At 67.9% G+C, this 1,328-nt stretch overlaps 1 protein-coding gene across 1 annotated transcript; it reads left to right on the top strand.

Annotated features, from left to right (window-relative positions):
- Window positions 1-296: 296 nt before the first annotated feature.
- Window positions 297-563, top strand: BACC1 (BPTF associated chromatin complex component 1; the record flags this gene model as incomplete). The annotated part of the gene is given in 1 exon segment (XM_075123818.1): window positions 297-563. A coding segment is annotated over 1 exon segment (66 nt), but the record flags the coding sequence as incomplete, so codon positions are not given.
- Between the last annotated feature and the right edge of the window lie 765 nt (window positions 564-1,328).

The following is a 1,328-nucleotide window of genomic DNA, read 5'->3' as shown; positions in this document are numbered from 1 at the left end:
CTATACGTATATCTATTGGCCAGCCGATGCAGTGAGTATTGAAAACCAGGGAAAGGCCCTGTTTCCTCACCTGCCCCGCCGTTAACCTGGGGAACTCCTTGCCGCAGGATGTTGCGGAGGCCGGGCCGATCCCAGGGTGCAAAGAACTCGAGAAGTTCATGGGGGACAGGTCCAGCAGTGGCAACGAGCCAGGCTGGGCAGTCCCTCGCCCCTGTTTCCATGAGGCCCCGCCCCCCCGTGCGCAGGCCCCGCCTCCCCCTCCCTCAGCCTCTCTTGTGATCTCTCTCCCTCTCTCAGACAGTCTGACCCTGGACACCGGGCTGCTGATCACGCCCGGCGACCTGCCCCTGCTGTCCCGCTGAGCCCCCCGCGAACGGACCGACCCACGCCTGCGAGGAGCCCCGCCCCTTTGGGGAGGAGTCACACACCCCCCGCCTACGGGGGGGGAGGGGGCTGCTGGGAGGTGTCATTGCGCAGACACTCCCCCCCCCCCCCAGCTTTCCTGCTGTTTCCCCGGCCCTGGGTTTGTTTTTTATTTTAAATAAAAGTGACCCCCCCCCCTTCCCCGGGTGTGTCTGGTAATTGTCAGGGAGGCACTGGGGCGAGGGGGGGGGGCCTCCCAAAGAGATGTGTTGGGGGGGTGCAGCGGGGAGCAGCCAGACCCCAAAGGCAGATGGCCCCAGGTCCCCAGAGGGGACAGCGGCTGGGGGACCGGGTTCCTTTCCCTGGCAGGGGACGGGGTTATTTTTGGGGGCCCGGGTACCCCTGTCCAGGGGCTGGGTTATTTGGGGGGGCTGGGTTATTTGGAAGGTCAGGTTCCCCTCTCTGGTGGGGGACTGGGTTATTTTGGGGGCTGGGTACCCTGTCCGGGGGCTGGGTTATTTGGGGGGCTGGGTTCGCCTCTCTGGTGGGGGACTGGGTTATTTTGGGGGGCTGGGGGGGAGGGCTGGGTGCCCCTGTCCAGGGGCTGGGTTTTTGGGGGGCTGGGTTCCCCTCTCTGTGTTTGGCTGAGCACGGGGGGGCTGCTTCCCTCCAGGAGCCAGGTCTCCGAGCCGCAGCCGGGCTGGACCCCCGGGGTGAGGGGCTGCGCCCCAGTGTTGCCACAGGCCCTGGGGGGGCCACCTTGGGGCACCAGCCCCCACCATGGCCCCGCTCTGCCTCCAGGGCCCAAGCCCGAGGCCAGAGACCCGCCAGGTTGGGCCCTGTGGCCACGAGCCCCCCACTCAGCCCTGGCGCCCCCCCCCCCGATTCCTCAGCGCCGGCCGCTCCCCCGGACCCCCTTTATCCCCTGCCGCTCCTCACCCGGCCCAGTGCTCTCCAGCCGGGCC

The sequence above is a fragment of the Caretta caretta genome, chromosome 28, assembly GCF_965140235.1.
Source record: "Caretta caretta isolate rCarCar2 chromosome 28, rCarCar1.hap1, whole genome shotgun sequence".
NCBI classification, from domain to species: Eukaryota; Metazoa; Chordata; order Testudines; family Cheloniidae; genus Caretta; species Caretta caretta.
This window is presented reverse-complemented; position numbering and strand designations above follow the sequence as displayed.